Below are 20,511 nucleotides of genomic sequence, written 5' to 3'. Positions count from 1 at the left end.
TTGTAATATATTGATGATGTGTTTGTTTTTTGAAGTGTGAATAAGTTGTTATTTTGATGAGTGATAGTAGCTTAACCTGGATTTTGATTTGGAATGTAGTATAATTTGAAAAGGGACAGTTTTGGGCATAAGCCTGTTGTGCCTCCTCAAATAACTGTAAGAATAATTGTACGACTGAAAAAAATATATAAACTATAAATTTAATCTTTCGTTACAAATTTTCTATGCTTTCACACTCCAGAGTGAAGCTCGGTCCCCCTATATTAATAATAATAATAATATTGTGAAATGAAATAAATAAAAATCACCATTTGTTCTTGAAAGTAGAACATACAACGATTAATAAAGTATGTTAATGTATATTACAAATGAAGTGTCAGGCATAGCTGTTACTTCAAAATTTATTAATACTATAGGATTTTAAAAATAATATATTGAACTTAATATTTTTTCAAAGTTTTGGTACTACCTACCTACTAGAATTTAGATTATCCGGTAATTTTTCAATAAATTATCTCAAAACTTGCTAAATTGTATCATGTGTCACATTACACAGTCAAAACATGGTGGAGCGGCGAAGGACCCATTCAAATATATGCATTATTTTCAACACTCTCAAGCTTAAAGCTACCTTTTATGACTACATAATACAAAGTTATTCTAGATGTTGGACCCATCTTTTCCAATATACTTATCCGAAATAAATTATCTCCATACCTGAAACTAGCTATCTCTGAAAGTGGAAATTCCAAAGTTGTTTCACTATAATCGTCTATGTTCCATGTTTCCTATCAGGACGCCAGGAAGCGCAACCAGCCGGGCTGCCAGGTCTCGCAGTTAGCCAGGCGAACGGACGCTCACTCTGTCACCGGGATCAGGACAAGCACCAAAACATGGCTGCCCCACTCTAAATACAATGCCCGCCCGGCTTCTGGCTGCCTAGTCTTATTAAAGGGGTCTAGGAAAAAACTTTGTAATATTTGCTATCCATTGGTATACAAATTTCGGATCAGTACATTAGTGAATAACACAACTTTTAAATTGAGTCCAACGTTCGACATGTATTATCACACATATTTGGACTGGATTCACATCGTGTTGATCACCGTGAATGATCATAGATGTTTTGTCGGAGAAAAAACATAATACCTACAAATTCATACTCATGAATTTAATTAGTATTTTAGTTGTTTTACAGTCCAATTAGATTTCACATCCATGACTTCAACTACTTGAACTAACTAACTTAAAATAAAAATTTATTTAATATTTAATAATAACCCAAACACAAACATAACCACACATCAAAATTATAACCACGAATTATTCATTACTTCAACTTTGATCATAGAGAGACAAATAATCGTTGGAAGATCTCGTTATTTTATGACTATCAAGTATCAAATACCTAAATGTGCAATGTATACATGTACCCGTCATATTTACCTATGCGACTGTACATAAGTTTGTAATATGGTCCCAGGTACGTGAGGCCCTATTAAGTATTAATAAGTATTTATTTATTGTCTAGTAAATAATCAATAATCAGTGACATTCATAGGTTGTTTGGTTCTTCACATGACGTTATATTTTTGAACCTTATGTCTTTTGATCAGTAATTGAATCGAGAACAATGGTAAACCTAAAGCTCTATAAAAACCAGGTACACGCAGCCGACATTACGTTCCCCGACTGAAAAAGAAAAATTGAAATTCACACCAGTATCTTAAGGATGCTTCAAACAAAACACTACTGTGTTGAGCAACAATTAACAAGTTAGTAATCCTCATCCACTCAGATGATAATAGACACAGAAGAGATGGTTTTAAAACCAAATACTTTTAAATATTAAGAAAACAATTTTGTAGCCAAATTTATTTTCTACTGTTATGAGCTTGAAAAAGGAACGTTCAAAATCCCTTAGCATCCTTATTGGAACAATTTGGAGCAGAACAAACCCCCATAATTGTATTCTTTGAATAGAATAGTTGAAAGAATAAGACGTTGATGTTGTCAATATTACTATATTTGTTCAGTATCAATTTAAATTACAGAACTAGGTTTCATGGCAACACCTGCCACATCTTCAGCTGAACTAAAGTCAGCTGAACAAATATAGTAGTATTGACAACATCAACGTCATATTCTTTCAATTATTATAGAGAAATATCACAACATCTCTTACCATACAATCAAATTAATATTAAAAAAATGTTACAAAATCATAGCTTCTTCAATGCAAAGTATAGAAGAGCTTTCGATAAGGGGACAGAGATGGCGGCTTCGTCTACCCAGTGTTCAGATAAACGATTACTGACGGTGAGTAATATGATGTTGGGTGGCTTCATGGGGTAGTCGGGTGGCAGGAGGATGCGGCCGTGATAGATGCCCGCCTGGAAGTCGGTGTGGGGGGCACCGCGCACCGTGAAGTGCCACTCGAACAGGTTGTCGTCGAGCGGCCGAGCGCAGTACTCATCTGTCGCCGATCTCAGCTCCAGAGCCTCACGCATCAAACGCTTTACTGCTGCAAAACACACGCAACATTCATCATTAGTACTTTTAAAAATAAATATGACTTATTGCTGTCTAGTTTTCAAACTAGTGGGTAACTTTTCTTACCTAAAATACTAGCAGTATTTTATAGCACTAAAATAAAATAGGTACGTCTACCTAAATAGTAGTTTATACAACGGTTTTATAATAACTGTCTTTAACGCACGAGTTAGATGTAAAGTTAAGACACAAGTGAGCAAGCGTAGCGAGCGAACGCGTGTCTTAGACATCTCACGAGTGCTTCAAATACCATACAAAACTGTTGCATACACTATTTCATCTACGACCACTCAAGTAATGTATCACATTGCTGACTAGTTGTAAGGTTAGAAATCAACCAACTAGCCTACAATATGGTAAAAAGATTGAAATAACAATAGGTAAAAAAACTGTGCTTTATTATCTCTGTAGATTTTGATTGTAGAAAGCGGTATATTTACATTACTATAGACAATATGTTTGCATTTTAATTTTATAGAAAGAATGATAACAATGTAAAGTAAGCTTTGTTCTTCACAATATGCAATCATTGTTAACATGAAGTTAAGATTCCTACTTTTATAAAGCCCCCATGGATCACTTCACTTCATTATTGGATAATAATTTACCGGTATCTTGAAAAAATTATAAATGTTTGATGCACCTATATAATACTTCCGATGAAAGTCTTGAATATAGAGGATCCCAAAAAAATGCAAATCCAATAAATGTTTTAAATCCAATAAAAACATTTGAATTGTTAAACCACTGACGGCTAGTTGGATATAAAGTAAGATTAGAGAGTCAAAAAATAATATTATTATTTCGGGGATAGGCTGTATCAGTTTACCAGTTAACCGGCTATAACGGTTTTTTGAGAGCCAGGGCTTTTTATGATGTCCAGGAATTTTTAAAGGATGACCTGTCTCAAATTCACCTTACTTGAAATTTTACAATATTTTTTATTGTAATGGAAAGTGTTTTTCCTGTGGTTATATTGAGGACTTTCAATTGTTAGTTGTAAAAAAATAGAATTTCAAGTAAATTATGATTTAATTAACAACTCAAATTATGTGTTCTTTATGGGACATCATATACTACTTTTTAAACAATGAAATTTAATAGTCCGTGCGCAAATGTCATGAATAAGGCACCCCGTGGTCATTTTTGGGTAACAGCCGTGGAAGACGTCTCAATTTCTTCGTTAGGTCTAGCATAATAAGGATCATGATGATGATAAGTCGAAATCACAGGCAAACACCTCGGAAACAAGATGGCCATCAAAATATTCAGGGTTTTGCTATATCGCTTGTATTTCAATAACCGTTCAAGATATTCAACCGTTTTTTTGGAAGAAAATATTTTTAAAATCTTCCTCTACAATTTATGTTTCATAAAATTTTCCTCTAAAACGCATATTTTTGAGTTTTAACCTTTAAAAGCACAAAAAACTTTTTCTGATTTTTTTAAAATTTCATTCCATTATAACTTTTTTTGTGCAAGAGATACAGAGAAATTTTCCTCTAAAACGCATATTTTTTAGTTATAACCTTCAAAAGCCCAAAAAACGTTTTTCTAAATTTTTTTAAAATTTCATTCTATTATAACTTTTTTTGTGCAAAAGATACAGAGAAATTTTTAATCTATGAAATTCAGAGCGTTTTCTAAACTATGGAACGATCTATCTTGATGCGCTGTCTATACGTCTAATTTCTATACGTCAAAAAATGAGTTCTCCAGCGCCCTCCAAAGAATATCCTGCATGATGTATCAAGCTAGAACTATAAAATCGATTTTTCATTACTAATTCAAGATAGAGACTTGCAAATGGTCTCAATCTCTTCGTTACAACAAGCCAAATAAGAATATTGATGATGGAAACAACGAAAATATTCGACATCATTCAAAAATTCAAGGTGGCGGTCATTATTGACAGAAATTTTTATATAGCTTGCCATCAAGTTATTGTGAGATATATCGGATTGGTTTTATCACCAAAGTGTTTAGAATTAACCAAATTATGATGTTCGAGAGGAATGTCTCATTTCGACCACTGTTTTCATGATTTATTCAACTTTAAAAACTTGAAAAATCCTAAATTTTTCGGGGACAATATTTCACTTTCCACCCTGTAAATGTATTTGCAGTAGACATACACTAATGTTATAGGTACAGTGCTTTAGAATATTTTCAAAGCTTTAAGATGACATCTGGTTGGAGGATGTAAGTCCATATTCCACGGCTGGAGCGTCATCGGACAAAGAGAGCAAAGTACTGTTTGCAGCGGAAAACACGCTATTTCCACCAAATGCCAATCCCAACAATTAGAAAACCGCGTAACTCATGACTCCTTGAAGGTACAGACTTGGGAATGGTATCAATCTCTTTGTAATGATGTGTAGAAAGAGATTATCCATGATGGCAATCTCAAAAATGTTTGTTATCATGAAAAAGCAAGATTACGGCAAAAATATGTAGATTTTCAAAAAATCGTCTGTAATTCTAATAATGTCGAGGATATCGGATCAATTCAGCCATCTGGAAGCTCCAAAATAATCATACTACAATATCCGAAAGATTTATCTAATTCCAACTACTTCTACTATGGTGAATATAACTTCAAACTCTTGAAATCAGATTTTTGACCGCCATATTGGATTTTACAGTTCTAGCTTGTTACCTCATGCGTATGGAAAATGCACCAGAAATCAAAGGGTTTTCTTTGGAGGGCGCTGGAGAACTCATTTTTCGACATAAAGAGCATTAAGTTATATCGTTCCAAAGTTGGAAAAACGCTCTAAATAGCGTAGCTATGCTTGGACACAATTCACTCCTGTTCTGCCTTGTTGAAAAGGGGACTACAATAGACTTACTTGAATTCAGCAAAAGATTTCGGCTATTCAGGTATTCATTAATAGAGGACAGGCCTACAGCAGATGAGAGTTCTACATCCTCAATCGATTTTCCTGAAAATATGATGTTAGCATCATCTGCATAGAGACACACAGAGACATTTGCTCGAACCACATCAGACAGACCCTTGATGTAGAATAGAAATAGTAAGGGACCCAAAATGGACCCTTGAGGGACACTATACTTTAAACTTCTTAGGTTAGAGCGATAACTGTATTTGTAAATATGATTATTTTTCTCCTCAGTATGCTCTATTTCAACAAATTGCTGTCTGCCAATCAAATAAGATAAGAACCACTTCCTCTCCTTACCATGTACTCCCAATTCCTCTAATGCATGCAAAAGAACATTATGAAACACACTATCAAATGCACGTGTCATATCTAAAAATATGCCAATAATTTTCTAACGTTATCTATTTCTCTCTTACTGTTCAGTTCAGTTTAGTATTTACTTTGAACATGTTAGCTTGGCATACTGTTATTTCCACTCATATTGTTCCTATAATACCTTCTGCTTCATTACCCACACTTGTGGGATCGATGGCGTCATAAAACTCAATACACGTAAATCGACAAACCACCATTCGGATGGGAGCGATCCAGTGACCGTTTTTAGTAAAAATTCAAATAACCACTCATAAATTAATTTACACTGTAATATGCCTTGTCACACAGAAGCTTCCTGACGGCTCTCTTGGAGGCGGCCTCATTCAACTGCTTCACACCAGGAGGCAGCTTGTTCAAGAATTTCAGGGCAGATATCCTATGAATGGCCTGTGATCGGTGGAGGCGTCTCCTGGGGACGGGACATCCAACAACTCACGGTGCCTGGTGTTGTGGTAGTGAATGTTACTACGGGCAGCCAGAATATAATATATCCTCTTAACATAAACCAAACACGGGAGGATGCAATGGTTCACTTGTAACTTGCCGCTTTATTCTTCTGTGAATATTTTGTATGAATTTTGAGTGAATAAATTCCATTTGATTTCTGATGACCGTCAGTAAAACAAGGCGAGCAAAGATGAGCTTGCAGTAGGCAAGACGGTCGCTGCCAGTAATGATTATCACAGCCCTCTTTTACAGCATCAGGACATCAGCAGACCCAGCCGAGTGGGCATCACCAATACCTACTATTAATTCAGGCCCCACAACTAATTAATGACGTCATAACATGTAGATTGATTCTTCCTAGAATCAAAGTAGTTTCTACTAGCTTATCAATGTATGCTCTCTAACTATTGTTACTGTATAGATTTTTTATTGGGTAAAATACTATCTATTCCAGATTAAAGACATTTGTATTTTATTAAATAGAAATGTTTTGAAGTAAAAACACTTTATTCCACAAAAGCAATAATTTCTCCTTACTTTCAGCTTTACTTTATACAGGAAACCAACAAGGCACTGAAATTTATGTGCTGGCAGCTGAACGCTACTTATATAGACAACACTCAGCACCTCACTAAAAATCACCTAAATTGGGATGGAGTTCACCTTAACATAGAAGGATCTACGATTCTGGCCAAAAGATTGATGGGCGCACTTGATGCTGGAGAGGTGGCGGAGGGCGGCACACGGCACCCAAACTACGAGACAGCCTCACCCCCTCATCCAAACTAGACAAACAGAAAACTACAACACATCCAGGTCAACACATCACAGCCGGCACTACGGATCAGGAGCAAACAAATCAGGACATACAACAGAATAGACACAAAAAAACAGATACACTGAAAATCTATCATCTTAATATTCAGAGAGGCCTACAAAATAAGATTGACAGACTATTGATGGAAATAAGTCTTCACACTCCGGACATTCTCATACTCTCGGAACACGGCCTACAACTAGATGAGCTATTGAGCACACATATTCCTGGCTACACACTCGTTACCAAATTCTGTCGAACTGTATATATGTGGGGAGGCATAGCACTGTACAAAAAAGACACCTTAACCACAGAAATAAAAGAGATCGTGTTCGATGGACTTCAGAAGCCAACAGAGAGGATCTTTGAGACGATAGCAGCCGAAGTCCAACTCAAGAAACAGAATCTGATATTAGTAGGTTCCTATAGATCACCTGATCCTAGAACAGAGGTGGAATACTTGAATAGGTTGGAATGTGTACTGCAAAAATACTCAGGAAAGAAATGCCACATAGTACTACTAGGAGATACAAATATAGACATACTGAAAACAGATAAACAAACCTATAAAGATTTAAACAACTTGCTAAAACAGCACGGCTGCTACATATATGACATACCGGTTACTAGAAAAACCCAGACAACAGCCACAAGTATAGATGGGTGCTACCTTAATATACCTATTAAAAAAGTAAAAGCAATAGCATACCCAAATTTAATTTCAGATCATCACTCAATACTATGTGACATAAAATATAAAGTCGAACATCAAACAGCCACTTATAAGTATGCCAGAAATTATTCAAAAGCAAATTTAAACAAACTAAAACAGCAACTAGGCCTTGTAAATTGGAAACCAGTAACTACGACTCATTCAGTGGAAGACAAATACAAAACATTTCAAAGAATAATGCGATTAAGCATAGATGAAACCATGCCAAGAGAATCCAAGAAGATTAACATACCAAAAAACAAATTTTTTTGGGATGAAGAAACCACAAAACTAAAAGATGCTACAATGCAAGCATATGATAAGTATATGCTCACAGGCCGTATGGAAGACAAGGAACAACATTTGACAATGAAAAAAGCTTATGACCTGGATGTAAAAAACAAAAAGCAACTCGAATTGAAAATGAAAATACAACAGGCAGAAAATAAAACCAAAGTCTTGTGGAGAACGATAAATGAGGAAAGAAAAAAATCCAAAAATGTCAGAAATGAGAACCTCTACCTAACTGTGCGAGATCAAAAAATTACAGATCCCTATCAAATTGGCGACATCTTGAACGCTGGCTTCATGCAGCCAATAAAAGAACTGAATGGACATAATAATACTCCCAATAATCTGGAATTGACAGAGAATGCTCAAATATTCGACCACTTTGATGCAGTTACTCACACAGAATTAACCAAGATTCTTATGAGACTAAAACCAAACAACTCTTCAGGTCATGACGAAATTACAGGGAAAATTCTAAGGTACTGTGAGGACGAAATTAGAAACCCACTGTTGCACATAGTAAACTCATCATTTGAACAAGCAGTATTTCCACATAGCTTAAAAATAGCCAAGATCTACCCCAAATTCAAAACAGGTGACCATACTGATCCAAAAAACTACAGACCCATAGCAAACCTTCCCATTGTATCCAAGATTATAGAGCGGGCAGCATACAATCAATTGATTTCATATCTGGAGACGAACGGGCTGTTGTCTACGAGCCAGCATGGATTCCGAAAAAATCATAGTACAGCCACAGCGATTTCCAAACTCTGTGATGAGGTGTGTAAGATATGGGAGGATAAAAAATATGCATCAGGACTGTTTGTCGATCTCCGGAAGGCTTTTGATGTACTCGATTGGAACATACTCAAAACAAAACTAATAAAAATGAGAATTCAAGGCAGAGCACTCAAGTGGATTGAAGACTACCTCCAACATAGAAAACAATATGTAGAGCTGGATTTCCAAAGACAAAATCAGATAATCACTTTCAAATCAACAGCACGATCAGTCAAAAGAGGAGTACCACAAGGGTCAATCCTGGGACCGCTGCTCTTTCTTATATACATAAATGATCTTCCGGATGAATTACAAGAAAACAAAAAGTGTATCCTATTTGCAGACGACACAACTATACTACTTCCCACAAACAGAAAGGAAGATCGAAACAATATAGTTGAATCAACTCTTACTGAAGCTACCTCAATCTGCAATAGAATGAAACTGGCCATAAATAATGAAAAACAGTACACATGAACTTCACCCCAACAAACCAAACCCAGGATGAACCACAAAACAGTAATATAAAAACAGTGGAAAGCACAAAGTTCCTTGGTGTAATTATCGACAACCATCTGACCTGGAGGCAACACACGGACTATTTGTGTAAAAAACTCTCCTCTGCTACATATGTCATCAGCAGAATCAGAAATATTGCTGATGAGAGGACAGCACTAATCGCATATCACTCATTATTTATGTCACACCTGAGATATGGCATCGTCGCATGGGGATCATCAGCACAGGGAAATCTCGAGAGAATATAAGGATACAAAAAAGGGCAGTGCGAATCCTACTAAGAGAAAACTACATAGAACACTGTAAACCACTCTTCAAGCAGACAGGTATCCTCACAGTGATCTCAATATACATCCTGGAATCCATCATCCTAGTGGTAAACCAAAGTCCGGCTTTAAGACGAGATAAGCACAGTTATAGAACACGCAACGTGGATGACATAAGCCTCCCCCAGCATCGACTTAAGAAGTATAGTAGATCTCCGGCCTATTCGGGGGCATACCTGTTTAACCTGCTTCCTGGCAACATAAAATCCCTAGTGAATGACAACACCTTCACAAGAAGACTAAAACAATACCCTGATGGACAGACCATACTATAGCATTGCAGAATTCATTGATGACCACACCTTCTCACACCTTAAATAAAAGTGAACACCGACACCCCCACGATGGGACGAAAAAGACGATTCCCCGGTCAAGCAGACTGCGGAGAAGACATAAGAAGTAAAGTAAGTAAAGTAAAAGCTTAATAGACATATTCGATTCAGTGATAGAGCTATTGATAAATTCATCTCAACCAAAAATACTTAATAATAACCTGTATCAGAATCAAAGGTAAACCAAATTAGATGTCACCCTTTTTTAGGAAAGAGGCTCCCAACGACTTGATCACAATAAATCTGTGGTACAGAAAAACCCACCAGGAGAATGTTTTTCAGTTAGGTAGAACCTTTAATCTTATGATTAATTTTTATGGACAGTTCCAACACTTGCATTTACTTTTTAACTTATTAGTTCAACAGTTCTTTACACACTTTATTTACACTGTTCTTTCACACTCTAATTACACTGTTATTTCACATTTCATTTACACTGTTCTTTCACACTTTAATTAAATTTTCCTCTCACACTCATAGTTTTCGTCATAGTTTATCATAGCTTCACTTGTAAGTGATACTTACTATAAATTTATTTATAGTAATTTATTTTCTTATAAAGTAATAGTTGGTATTGGTTTGATACATCACCAAAAGATACGAGTATCTCTCAATCACAAGGCCCCTCACCTTGAGCAGCAGAAAGCAAATGCTTGAGAGTCGGTTGGTCACCTGCTGTATATAATTGCTCCAGCTGAGTTTGCAGTTCAAAACAAAAACCCCAAAACTCACTGGACCTACAATTATTCAACTTATATTTTCCTATTTAACATATCTATATCCAACAATTTATAGTTTTTTATTAGGTAGACCTACTTCCTTTTATTCTAATTCAGCGTTATTATCTAATTCTTCACATAATTATAACATTTGAATTGAATTAAATTTGTTTATCATATCCTAAGTTGAATATACTGTCAAAACTCTGTATGAAGTCGATTATCCCGAGAAAAAAACGATTATACCTCGCTGCAGAGAGGTATTCGTTATTGAGAGGATGTTCTGTCAAGAAAACTGCCACGATCCTATCAATCTTGTAATATAGTATCAAGGCGGTGAATAAATGAATATGGTACATAAAACATATCATCGCGAACGTAGATAGGGTACCTATTAGGGCAATATTAATATGGAAATTTATAAATTCATGCTGTTTAAAATAAAAAAACATGTTTTTTGAATATTAATTTATAGAATGTAATGAGTAAGTAAACTCACCAATTTATTTCCAGATAGCTTGATTTATAATATTAGTAGAGTTTAATCAAAGTAGTCTACATACTCAGTAGCAATATTTTTCAACTTCATTCACCAAAGTTATCTTACTAATTTTTACGCTACTATTAGATTGAACGCAAAATACGGTAATTTTGTCAATAACTTCACTAAAAATATTATAATAACTCAACTTTTCTATTTTTTAATGTTTTATTTAAAAAAGTGAGAGATTTTCGGTTGAATTTTGCATTTGAATAAAACATCATGATTTAACAGGCGTTTTTACAACCGAGCCGAAGACTTGAAATCTGAATAAATAAGACAAACCAGAGAAACAGACCTACCTCCGCTTCACACGTGCACAGCGAGTTGAAGCAAAGTTGCAAGCTATTATTTATTGCAATGATTGACTGATTCTATGTTATTACCACTCATCCAGATACGGTAACTCTTTTACAAACAATATTAAGCATAGGCTAATTGGTATAACCTATTTATTGTTTTTATTAAAAAAAATATATTAAAAGTGCTACTTATTCGATCTTAAAAATAACTTTTAAAGAGTATTTATAGTAAAATTTTTATTTTGAATATTGAAATTTTTCCTATTTTACATTTCGTATTAATTTCTGATTGATCACTGCACCTGTCTATACTGACAAAAGCCATTATATAGATATTGTTACGGTAAGTTACGGTGCCTATGCAAAGAAAAATTGTTATTGATACTATTAATTGAATAATAATAGAATATTATTAGATTTTCATTTATCAGAAACTGTGACTGTGGTTTAGAATGCATTTAATTAGGATAAAAAATTATCAAAGTTTAAAAAAACAGTTTTGGGCTTTGAGTCTGTTGTTTCCTTCTCAATCATTGATAATGAGTTGGAAATGATATAGCCTATAAATGTATAAATAGCCTGAATATCATATTAAATAAGGAAAAATAAAATTCAGATAACACCAATAGATTTAATGTTCAAACCAAATTTTGAAGTTGGCGTTAATTATTATTAAAGTTAATAGACTCTTGACTTACCCGGACTTTTTGTGTTGTATTTACTTTCCAAATCCATGTTCAGCAATTCTATAACTTGGAAATTTAACAAGGTAAAACAAAAAAATAAAATATTATTCACATAGGGCGTACTACGTTACCCAAATATAATTAAATTTAGGTTATGTCACTGACAGACGAAAACCAAAACACCTATCTTGTTGTTTCAGCTCAGCTGATTGATAACCTCAAACCACTTTTTCAATAAGACACAAAATTCGAATTAAAATTATGATTGAATTGAAAAAGTTTACTAATCTGAATAACTTGATAGAGCACCAATATTATTCTCCTTGTGCATTTCGATAATCAAAAACTATGTGGCTAAACAAACATAGGATGTGACGTGTAGACGAGCAATTGGTTGATAAGGTACGGTATCTTATTTGTCAATCCACAACGTCTTTCGTATTTCTCAATCAGTGAATCTTTATCTTTCCATCCTTTTGTGAAGTTAAAAGCTAAAATATGGTAAACAATTAAAAACTTAAGAAAATTAACTAACAACTGAAGAAATTGCATTAGTCGAAACAATTTTTTAAACTGATTGATGGGGTCAAATAAAAATTGCATAGGTAGGCTACTGTAACTTAGTTTCCATATTATTTGAAGAGCTCCATTCCAAAACCTGCTAAGTCGATTTTTTCAGATTTCTGTAAAAACAGAAATACCATAGGAAAGGAAAGTATTGCTTTCCGAAAAAAATTAAGGTACCCCAATTTTTGAATTTCTATACGTTTCAAGGTCCCCTGAGTCCAAAAAAGTGGTTTTTGGGTATTGGTCTGTGTGTGTGTGTGTGTGTATGAATGTATGTGCGTCTGTGTACACGATATCTCCTCTCCCAATTAACGGAATGACTTCAAATTTGGAACTTAAGGTCCTTCCCCTATAAGGATCCGACACGAACAATTTCGATCAAATGCAATTCAAGATGGCGGCTGAAATGGCGAAAATGTTGTCAAAAACAGGGTTTTTCGCGATTTTCTCAAAAACGGCTGTCATGTATTTCCCGCCTCTGTCACTGATACCAACATAATTACAACATATTAAACATTGAATATTCAAACACTAATTCTTTATAACTTACATATTTTATTACATTATACACTATTATTATTACATTTAGCATTGATAACAATCGATACTACTTTCCACTTACTTTCACATTCTGTAACAACAGTTCAAGTTGGCAGTGCACACACACTCACACCACAGAATAAGTACAGAAAGGAAACTTGTAATCAATCGCCTATCTAACCAATGCTATTTACATGTCGCCAATACTAAACACGTGACGTGACCTTGGGAAGTTCCAATCCTGGTCTTCTGATTGACTCGTGGCAGTGAATGAGATCAATTGATCCGGATCATTAAAGTGATCCGAACCTGCCATCAATACTATTACCACTGAACTCTATACTAACTGGAATGGACTAGCAACACAAAGAAAGTGAGGCAGCTGGTACAGATAGGCAACCCGCATTGCTGTGGGATTCGTCATTTTGTAACACATTGGCTCTTATGGAAAAATGCATTGCACAGTTTCAATTACTATTTTATTTCTATATTGTATGTCTTATTCCATGGAAGCCTTATTTTTCCTTTGTTAAGCAGTTCATTGTTAACTTTTAGAGAGCAAAATTAATGGAATAGGTTGAATATGAATAAAGAAAAGGTTTTTTTCATTTGTGAGTAGTTTTAGTATTGTCAACTTTTCACAAGCAAGGGAATAACGTTGGGCCAGATTTCAGAGAAGTGTATCATCTATTAATTTTTATTTATTTAACAAGGACAAATATAAACTGTCATGAAATGATTGGGAATGAAAAAACAGGCTCATAGTCCTTATTATTCCAATCCCGAATTTTGTTCATACTCAGTCCAAAGGAGGGCTGTGTTTAATTGAAACTATTAAACACAGTCTTATCTTTATTTTGATAGGATATACTATTGTTTTTTGGATTATATGATTTATTGTTATTGTTGAAGGAAATATTTATGATTTATTGTTTAAGGAAATATCTCAATTTAATAATATAGGCCTACTTACAGCAGGCTATGAATGTAGAATTATGTAGGTGTGCATTGGTGTAATTTCAAATCATGTAAGAGTGGGAGTTTCAGAAATGAAGCAAATAACGAAGAAACATTTTATATGATAAGCAAACATATGCTACATAATTACCAGAGTAAAATGAACAATTTGAAATTAAAAGGTTTCAAAAATTAATTACAATTCAGCTGATAACAATCTCTATTTTTTACAATAAAAGTAGGTAAATAGAATGAATTATGTGGACTCATGATGATTCAATAACACAGGATTAATGAATATGTAATGATAGCAATATACTAGGCATTCTGATAACATTTCAAATCATGTAAGTGTGAGAGTTTCAGAAATGATGCAAAGAAATCTATAAAGAAACATTTATATTAATTGTATTATAATTATGACCATATGATAAGCAAAAAGTAGACTATATGCTAAATAATTACTATTATAATATTGTAAATTGAACAATTATTTATTTGAAACGGAAAGGTTTCAAAAATTAATCACAGTTCAGCTGATAGCAATATCATATTTTTCAAAATAAAAGTAGGTAGGGTACGTAAATTATGTCATCTCATGATGATAACACAGAATTATTAATAATTTGTTTTTATTCTTTTTTGAATGAGGATTAATTTGTTCTTCAACTTTGATTCTTTATTTTAGATGCTATAAAAGTAGGTCTAAATTTTCAATTAGCATAGAAACTATCACTGTATACTAGGAATATAACTAAATTTGTTGTTTTATTTTTGGTCAAATAAACTGATCAATATAGAAAAAAATATTGGAAATGTATGTAAAACAAAAAGGTTTCTTCAAATTAATTAATAGACTAAAAATGTTTGACTTAATTGTGAAATGGTATTTTATTTCCTTTAACATGCCCATTCTTGCATCCAAATGCAACACAATACATCACCATTTCTCGGTCGTATTTTTATTCAATTCTATGCATTTAACGACAAATACATCACAATATTTAAGAGAAAAGGTTGTGATTTAATACTGATAGCCCTAATACTCATTCAAATCCGTTTTTCAACTTTAAAAATGAATAATCGTACTCAAGAGCTGCAACAACCTGCTTTAATGTATGAGTACGATAGAGAAGGGAATCTCACACGGTAGGCCTGTCTCACTCACTCCGCCTTACACACTTTTGGCTGTAGCTTAACATTGGACAGCCCATTCCAGTTAGTATAGAGTTCACTGACTATTACAATGCGGCGCTTCCTAACAAGATGGCGGATTTTAGCGTCAGGGTACTAGCAAAGTTTCCATACTGTATGTATACTGTGCTCACACAGAGATCACAGCTGCTCTACAAAATGTATGAAAGAACAGAAACATCGATTTTGTACTTGAATCAAATATCAATAAATCAATATTATTATCAAGCAATTTTCAATCATTGAAGAACCTATAATACATGATAGGCTCCAACAATTTTGATTAAATTTATACCAAAAATAGTAATTGATACGCTCTATCAACTGCCACAAGTCTCATGTCTATAAAAATTCCAGGAGCTCCGCCCCATCTATGCAAAGTTCGATTTTAGATTACCAATTATCAGGCTTCAGATGAGATTTAAACAAAAAAAATTTGAGTGGAAAAGATTAAGCATGAAAATCTCTACAATTAATGTTCAGTAACATTTTCACCTAAAATTGAAAATAAGCACGAAATTCTAGAAAATGTCATTATTTCAATTGCAAACTGTTGGCAACTGTTGATTCTATTAATTGATTCACTATGAAGAGATAGAAGACCTCGTATGTCTCCAGCGTTATTGTCCTGTCACCAGCTGGCTCAGATCTTTGCTTATAAGTTGGCTTGAGATGCGCGTGCACACTAGCATCAGGTGATCAATTTTCATAATGGTACAACACCATCTGAAAACACACTACATATAGCCTTATATAATAAATGTATAATACAAGCAGAGAAAACTACTATAAAGTTGTCTTCTGCTGTATTCACAGAATATCTGGCTCTCACCCAGAAGGCCCAGGTTCGATTCCTGGTACCGGAACCAAATCTATCACTTACACCCTGAGTAGCTTCAGAGGTGGGTGATTGATACCCAGGTGTTGCTCCTGGTTGTCTTAGCTCAGTCGTAATGTGGGCGGGGAAAGGAGGCAAGTCAAAGTTCCTCTTCTTCCTTTTTTGTGCCTTTGCTGGCGTGGACAGCACCTCCTGGTGCTTCTGACGGCGTGAAGGTTGCTCTCTACTCTGATGACACCACTTCAAGGTAATTTTGTATTGGCCTTACGGCCTCGGTTCTGCTCCAGTATAGTAGGAAGAGGAAGGATAGACGGGAGGGACGGCAGCCAATGGGCCACTGTGCCCTGAGAGGATGGATGTATAGGGACAGCAGCCAATGAGCCAATGTGCCTTGGGAGGATGGAAGGATAGGGATGGCAGCCAATGGGCCGCTGTGCCCTGGGAGAATGGAAGGATAGGAATGGCAGCCAATTGGCCGCTGTGCCCTGGGAGAATGGAAGGATAGGGACGGCAGCCAATGGGCCGCTGTGCCTGGGAGAATGGAAGGATAGGGACGGCAGCCAACGGGCTGCTGTGCCCTGAGAGGATGAGTGGAAAGGGACAGCAGCCAACGGGCCGCTGTGCCCTGGGAGGATGAGAGGATAGGGATGTACAGCAGCCAACAGGCCGCTGTACCAGGACAGGAGGTCAGGGACATACATCAGCCAACGGGCTGCTGTACAAGGACAGGAGGTCAGGGACGTACAGCAGCCAACGGGCCACTGTACAGGAGAGGAAGGTTGGGAGCAGAATGCTCTGGTCTGGGGCTCGTCCGGCATTTATATACTCTCCCAAAGTAGAGGGGATGGAGCTGCACTGCCACCAGAGGTGGTAAGAATCGTCTCAATGAGCGAAAGGTAGTGCGCCATTGGTACCCTCTTTATCTCCGCGTTCAGCCAGCTTTGCTGATAGCCGAGCGTCTTTCAATAATATTAATTATTATTTAGCAATATCTTACTGTCACAATTTCACTTTGTGGTCAGGGACGTACAGCAGCCAACGGGCCACTGTACAGGAGAGGAAGGTTGGGGCGGAATGCTCTGGTCTGGGGCTCGTCCGGCGTTTATATACTCTCCCAAAGTAGAGGGGATGGAGCTGCGCCGCCGCCAGAGGTGGTAAGAATCGTCTTGATGAGCGAAAGGTGGTGCGCCAACGGTACCCTCTTTATCTCCACGTTCAGCCAGCTTTGCTGATAGCCGAGTTTCTTTCAATAATATTAATTTTAATTTAGCAATATTTTACTGTCACAATTTCACTTTGTGACACCCCACTCCTACTTGGGGGGGGGGGGTAATCGGAGCCCAACATGGCACCACCTTAAAAGGCATGAGCCATCTAGGCATCACCTTAAGAGGTGTACACCTCGCAGGCATCACCTTTAGAGGTGTATGCCACTCACTATGAGTGTCATCTATGCCTGGTCCATGGGCACATATTTACACTGTCCATCTGGTAACCAGACTTTTATACATGGTCGACCTGCTCGTCTGCGCTTGCCTGGTGTTATGTTGCGGTGGCACAGCACCAGATCCATATTTTTAGACAGGCCTGGTCTGGGATCCTGTGGGACTATCTCTTTGACAGTCAAAGGGTGTGTTAACCTTTCCACCTCCATGTCAGTCAATGGTGGCATTGAATCTTCCCTTACCACCTTCCTGTTTGTTGGGCGAGGCAGGAGTGTTGTATTGTCTTCAGAGAATGATTTCCTACCTTGAGTTATCCTCTTTGTGTTGACCGTGAGGCTAACATCTGTCTTGCCATGAGATGGCATTCGTTCCATCCTAACTTCCACAACTTTCTTGGAGTTTAAAGTCTTTGCTCTGACAGTTGGAGCATAAAACGCATCCTGTCATTCAGAGTCATTCATTCCATCACAGTGATCAACTATGTCATCCCAGGATGCTTTTCTCGGAATATATGACAACTCTGCCTTTCTATCAATCAAGGCATTGGGTTCGACTCTGTTCAAACCAACCTGCTTGAACATCCTTCTGTTGCAACTCTTGTTGTCTGGAGATTTGAAGTCTACAGCCGCTATTGTTGGGACTGATGCTGTCTTAGTCCTCAATAAGAGCAATTGTGACATAATTCGCTGACTTGAAGGATACAATTGGGGAGGATTCCACTCCACCTCTCTTGTGAATGTGTGAATATTCACTCTGTTTTCACGCATAAATTCCATGCACAATAGCAACTCTTGTCCAAGTCCTTCCATTATAGATGCCGCTAGTGGAACTGTGATTCTTTCTATAGTTACATTAGTTGTCAGCTTCCCATTTAATGGGGTGGATCGTCCATCAGCTAATATCACGTGGTGATGAGTTGGTATCTTCCTTATCATCCCTATTTTTTGGAGAACTTCATAAACCTCATTACTCATATAATTAGCATCAGCGCCACTATCTAGCAATGCCCAACACTTTTTACCACCGATTGTCACGGTAATGAATAGTCTGTTGTCCCTTGATGACTCTTCAATCACAGGAATCCTGTGTGCTGTTTGCATCACTGCTGTCTTGTTTGGAGTTTTATTCTCCTTCTGTATATCACAAACACATTTCAGTGCTCTCTTTCCACGCCTTTTACTTGGTGGGATATCGGGACAGTGTGATCTCCAGTGCCCCAGTCTCTTGTATTGCCAACACATGGGTTCAGACTCACTAAGAGATGGTCTGTTACTAGTAGGGGTTATAACTGTCTCAACCTTGAGCCTTGTAATCTTTCTCATGTCCTCAGTCATGTGAACTCTCAAATTCTGTCTATTCTGTTTCTCCTCTGCTTTGATTTGTTCATACTCCCTCACGAATTTTTCCAATTCGTTGATACTTTGAACATCTGATTGCCAAATATACAATTTGTACCGTGGGAGGAGATTCTTATACACTCTCTGGAATTAATTTTTGTCTGTGAAACCTCCTCGACGCCTCATGAGTGTCAGTACATCTTCAAGAAATTCGTCAAATGACTCACCTTCCTTCTGCTTCCTCGTCTGGATTAGATTCTCGAGGTCCTCCTCATAGGTAAGTGGATAGTAGCGTGATCTGAAATCTGTCACAAAATTGTCTCACAATTTCCACTGTTCACGACAATTATGCATCCATAGGGTAGCTTTACCAACTAGTAATTCAGGAAGGGCAACTAGTAGTTGGTTGCCAGTAAGCCCATAGGCTTGTTGTAGTTCGTCAAGCCTTTCTAGGAAGCTGGGAGCATCTGATTGGCCATCAAAAGACAGTCCCCAGTTTCTTACTTTGTCACATACCGCCCCTGGGTCCATGAGGGGGTTTGTGTGAATATTGGTTCCAACCTCAGTATGGGTACCTGCCACTGAGTGTTTAGTTTCCCCACTGCTTCCACTCATTATGCCGGGTCTTGGGCTGGGATAACGTACTGCCATCTTCTTATGTTGTTCCACTAACAACCTTCTCAGCTTAGCATGTCTTCCAGATGACACTATGCCCTAATCTTGTAGAAGATTGAATGCTTCATCCTTTTTCAATCTATAGATCCAGGAAACTCTGGGGTCGGCTATCACCTCGGGGTTTATGTCCTCGACCGACTGACCCTCTATCAGCTCCTGGTGCTGAGCATCTAAATCAGCCTCTCCTTGTTCACTCATGATGATTCTTACTTCGTTGCCTAGTGCCCCAAGTGCGGGCGCCAATCTATCACATACACCCTGAGTAGCTTCAGAGGTGGGTGATTGATACCCAGGTGTTGCTCCTGGTCGACTTAGCTCAGTGGTAATGTGGGTGAGGAATGGAGGCAAGTCGAAGTTCCTCTTCTTCCTTTTTTGTGCCTTTGCTGGCATGGACAGCACATCCTGGTGCTTCTGATGGCATGAAAGTCGCTCTCTACTCTGATGACACCACTTCAAGGTAATTTTGTATTGGCCTTATGGCCTCGGTTCTGCTCCAGTATAGTGGGAAGAGAAGGGATAGATGGGAGGGACAGCAGTCAATGGGCCGCTGTGCCCTGAGAGGATGGATGGATAGGGACGGCAGCCAATGGACTGCTGTGCCTTGGGAGGATGGAAGGATAGGGATGGCAGCCAACGAGCCGCTGTGCCC

The 20,511-nt window shown here is 37.0% G+C and overlaps 1 protein-coding gene across 4 annotated transcripts in view; it reads right to left on the bottom strand.

The window, feature by feature from the left end:
- Positions 1-13,681, bottom strand: part of LOC111051413 (ubiquitin-conjugating enzyme E2 J1) — a 29,764-nt gene extending 16,083 nt beyond the window's left edge. The window contains exons 1-3 of one of the 4 annotated variants that reach the window (XM_039437996.1): positions 12,322-12,922; positions 5,406-5,498; positions 2,319-2,524 (exon numbers count right to left, since the gene is read on the bottom strand). In XM_039437996.1, the coding sequence (XP_039293930.1) occupies positions 2,319-2,524; positions 5,406-5,498; positions 12,322-12,358 (336 nt within the window). In that variant the 5' untranslated portion in view covers positions 12,359-12,922. Of the gene's footprint in view, positions 1-2,318; positions 2,525-2,619; positions 2,642-5,405; positions 5,499-12,321; positions 12,923-13,498 lie in introns of those variants that run through there. The other 3 variants (XM_039438006.1, XM_039438001.1, XM_039438012.1) reach the window with 3 other exon arrangements.
- Between the last annotated feature and the right edge of the window lie 6,830 nt (positions 13,682-20,511).

This window comes from Nilaparvata lugens, chromosome 1 (assembly GCF_014356525.2).
Source record: "Nilaparvata lugens isolate BPH chromosome 1, ASM1435652v1, whole genome shotgun sequence".
Taxonomy (NCBI): Eukaryota; Metazoa; Arthropoda; class Insecta; order Hemiptera; family Delphacidae; genus Nilaparvata; species Nilaparvata lugens.
Note: the sequence above shows the minus strand (reverse complement) of the source record. Positions and strands in the feature narration are given on the sequence as shown.